General features: G+C 47.9%; 1 protein-coding gene across 2 annotated transcripts; it reads right to left on the minus strand.

Annotated features, from left to right (window-relative positions):
• Positions 1-291: 291 nt before the first annotated feature.
• LOC122024747 (homeobox protein knotted-1-like 13) lies at positions 292-2,458 on the minus strand. 2 transcript variants are annotated; one of them, XM_042583435.1, is made up of 6 exons: positions 1,801-2,458; positions 1,285-1,405; positions 1,020-1,219; positions 818-949; positions 607-755; positions 292-514 (listed from the first exon to the last, which is right to left on the minus strand). In XM_042583435.1, exons 1-6 carry the CDS (start codon positions 2,380-2,382, stop codon positions 511-513), a joined length of 1,188 nt encoding a protein of 395 aa, XP_042439369.1. In that variant the 5' UTR covers positions 2,383-2,458; the 3' UTR covers positions 292-510. The 2 variants fall into 2 exon arrangements, with proteins under 2 accessions (XP_042439369.1, XP_042439368.1); XM_042583434.1 differs by having other exon boundaries at positions 292-522; positions 1,801-2,457.
• Positions 2,459-3,336: the final 878 nt, after the last annotated feature.

Raw genomic sequence — 3,336 nt, forward strand, 5'->3', positions numbered from 1 at the left:
AGAATGCGTCTCGGTCTAGGGGGTGGGAGGAGCGCTGGGCCCCAGAAGAGAATAGCCTTGGTTGCGGCGGAGCGGTGATCGTCACCGATTATGGCTCCGGATGCTTGACTCGACATAGTCCGATGATCCTTCACCTCCGCCATGTTGAGAGGCGGAGTGGCAGTTCCGTTGCGGATCGAAGAAGAATGTAGAAGTAGAGAAATTTATAACTAGCACGAATGGATGGTTTAAACAAAACGGATCGGGTCATGACAAGAAATTTGTGATTGGATCCGACATACAAGAGAAGTGTTGAGATGCAACTTAGTAAATATTTTCATATTTATTTGTTTATTACAATTATATAGCAATTTTCAAACCCTCATAACTGAAATGGAAGAACACTCACGGGAAAAAGGAAGAACAAACTATACACGATCCTTCAGACAACCTTCTCAGACTCAAGATTTTGAGGGTTCCTTGGATTGCTGATCCACGGCCCTACCAATTGCCTTTCAAACTTGTGTTTTATCACCTGCATTGCTTCATTCATAGAAGAAAAAACTCTCATCAGAAACAGAAACAAAAACAAACTAACAAAACATGATGCTCAATTGCTTCTAGTACCTCTTCCTCTTGCTCTTTGCTACACTAGATGACGACGACGATGGTGGTGGATTGCTGTGCCAGTTCCTTTTCCTTTGGTTGATGAACCAGTTGTTGATTTGCTTTAGCTGCAGCGCCGTTTCTTGCACCAGCCGTGCTTTGTCTTCCTCCTATCAGCCAATGCCGATGAAGTCACAGGCTATTGATGTTCATTACGATCCATGAAACTCACCGTTGGGTATGGCCACTGGGAGTGGGACTGCCACCAGGCCTTCAAGGTAGAAGTGGTATCGCCTGGGAGCTTCCCAGCTCTTCTTTTTCGGAGAATTTCCTCTCTGACATCTACAAGCTTCTCCTTGTACCCCTTCAGAGCCATGAGGTTCCATTCCATTAGGATCCATACATAAAAGAAAGTATACGTTGCATCTTTGTACCTGTTTCAGTTCTAGCTTTAGCTCCTGCCTCACTCGTTCCATCAAGCTCCTCTCGCTCTCCGTCGGCACAAGCGGGCCGAACCCCATGCTCTCTGATCCATCCATGAATCTGCCGAACAAGGTCGGTTCATTGTCTTCCTGGTCCTCCTCGTCGTCATCGTCTGACATGGTCGCACCGGTGCCTTCGCCAGGAGAGACACCTGCAGCCATAGTACTCATCATCAATCTCCCCAACACAGTTGCTCTGTTAGTTCAAACAATTGACCTGTTAGGCTTTGCAGTGACTGTTCGAGCTCCCAGCAGGCCATCACTGCCTCCATTGCGTCCACACGAACATGCTGCTGCAGTTGATCTTTGAAGGAACGGAGCAGCAAGACATATTGTGCCTAAAGAAGAGTAGATCATGAAGAGTTGATGAACAGAAGCGGACTGAAATTTATCCTGATCAAATGAAAAAAGAGTTGATGAACATCAAAATTTGCTGCTTTGTGTTCCTTTGAAGTGTCTGTCGAAGAAAAGAAAGGAGCTTTTCCCGTTTGGCTCAAAATAGAGATAGAGAGAATCCAAAGCCAAACATGAAGGGCAAGAACTTTATCTGGATACGCAGTTTACTGTCTTAGGAGATTTTTCTGAACTCAGATACCATATAGAAATCAAGAGCAAGAGTTTGAAGTACCAATTTTTTGAGATAGAGAAACAGATTTTGTATGAAGTAGAAGGTAGAATCGATGAGGGGAGATGATGAGTCGAGTTCTTGGTGTTGAAATTTTTTTTTGTTTACCATAAATTGATCGAGTTCCTTGTCGTCGGCGAGCATTTGTGCTCCGAGCGCAGAGTATTTCCCGAAGACGTGCCGCGTCTGGGCGAGCTGCGCGTCGATCCTCGGCAGCTGGTCCACCGGCGTCGCCACTCTCAAGCACGCGATGTGCGCCGCCAGCAGCTGCTCGTACAACGGGTGCGCTAGTATCTCTGACTTGTGCCTCGCGCTCTTCCACATGGCCACCCCCGCCTCCCCGCCGCCACTCGCTTCTGGTTCCTCCGCCGCGTGGAGATCGCCGGCGTAGCCCTCGTCCCGGCCTCGCACCAGGGGAAAACTCGGCAACCACTGCCCTCCTACTCCTCCGACGAAGCGGCCTTCCCGTGGCGAAGGGGAAGGCTCTGAGGGGGACTGGAGGTGGAGGAATCCTCCGTCGTGGAGCCAGGACGAATTAGCCCCTTCGCCGACCAGGGCGAACGACTTCGCGGCGAGCGCGTGCTCCGCCGTGCCTGAGAGTGAATCCATGGATCCTATGGCCGCAGGATCATCGCCAAGGTGGTTCACGGTGTAGGAGAGCTCGAGTGGGATGCGGCCGTGGAACGCCATGGCGGCGGCAGAGCGGAGACTCTTGAGAAGAGGAGGAGGAGAAAATGGAAATAATCAGCGGAGACTCAATTTGCTAATAAAACCTCGTATTATTTATTAATTTACTTTTTACAAAATAGCACTCAGTAAAAGTTTAGATGACAAAATTATAACAATTTTATTTTCATACAACTTTGGAGCGAAATTTGTAATAGAAAAAATGAGAAGTTTTGGCAAATGTGAAAATTAAATAGACGTTTCGCTAAATTGCAGACAATTGCACACAGCAGCAGATTGAAACCGAAAAATATCCCAAGAGTTGGGGAAGCATTTCGTCTGAATCGCGCAAGCACAATCATTGCGGCCGTCCGTACCGTCGCCGCCGACATGCCGACGGCGGATCGGCAGCCACGTGGGAGTACGCTGATTCCGCCTCCATAATCCTGTCCTGCTGGCAACACCGCCCAGGAAAATAACCGAATCATACAGCGAGCTCCAAACGATTGACGCACAGGAAAGAGGCGAGATTGACCAATGACACGCGTCCTTCCGATACCTCTTGTCTTATTATGGACACCGATGCAAAATATGCGGAGAAGAAAGCGGAATAATTAGCCGACTGGGCGAGGGAGGGCCCCGCGGGATTTGTCCCATGTGCTTCTTAGAATTTATAAGGTGTATTTCAGGAACCGTTAAACTGTTGATCTATATGAATATAACTGTTAAACATCTTTGGGAATATCAATTTTTTGTTTTTGTTTTTCAATCTCAAAATTAGCAAAAAAAAAAATCAGAAATAAAAGTGTTGGAAGAGTAATATAACACTGTCATGGCTTCCTAGAGTGGACCCTTTTACCTTGATGGGCTTCTTGGAGCCCATAAATGTGACCGAGCCCAGTTGGGCCCGGGCCATAACGAGCTTGATGTAGTGGAAGCCGCATGCTGACGTCATCGGCCACCTGCGTCTGGTCACGA

The sequence above is a fragment of the Zingiber officinale genome, chromosome 9B (assembly GCF_018446385.1).
Source record: "Zingiber officinale cultivar Zhangliang chromosome 9B, Zo_v1.1, whole genome shotgun sequence".
Classification (NCBI taxonomy): domain Eukaryota; kingdom Viridiplantae; phylum Streptophyta; class Magnoliopsida; order Zingiberales; family Zingiberaceae; genus Zingiber; species Zingiber officinale.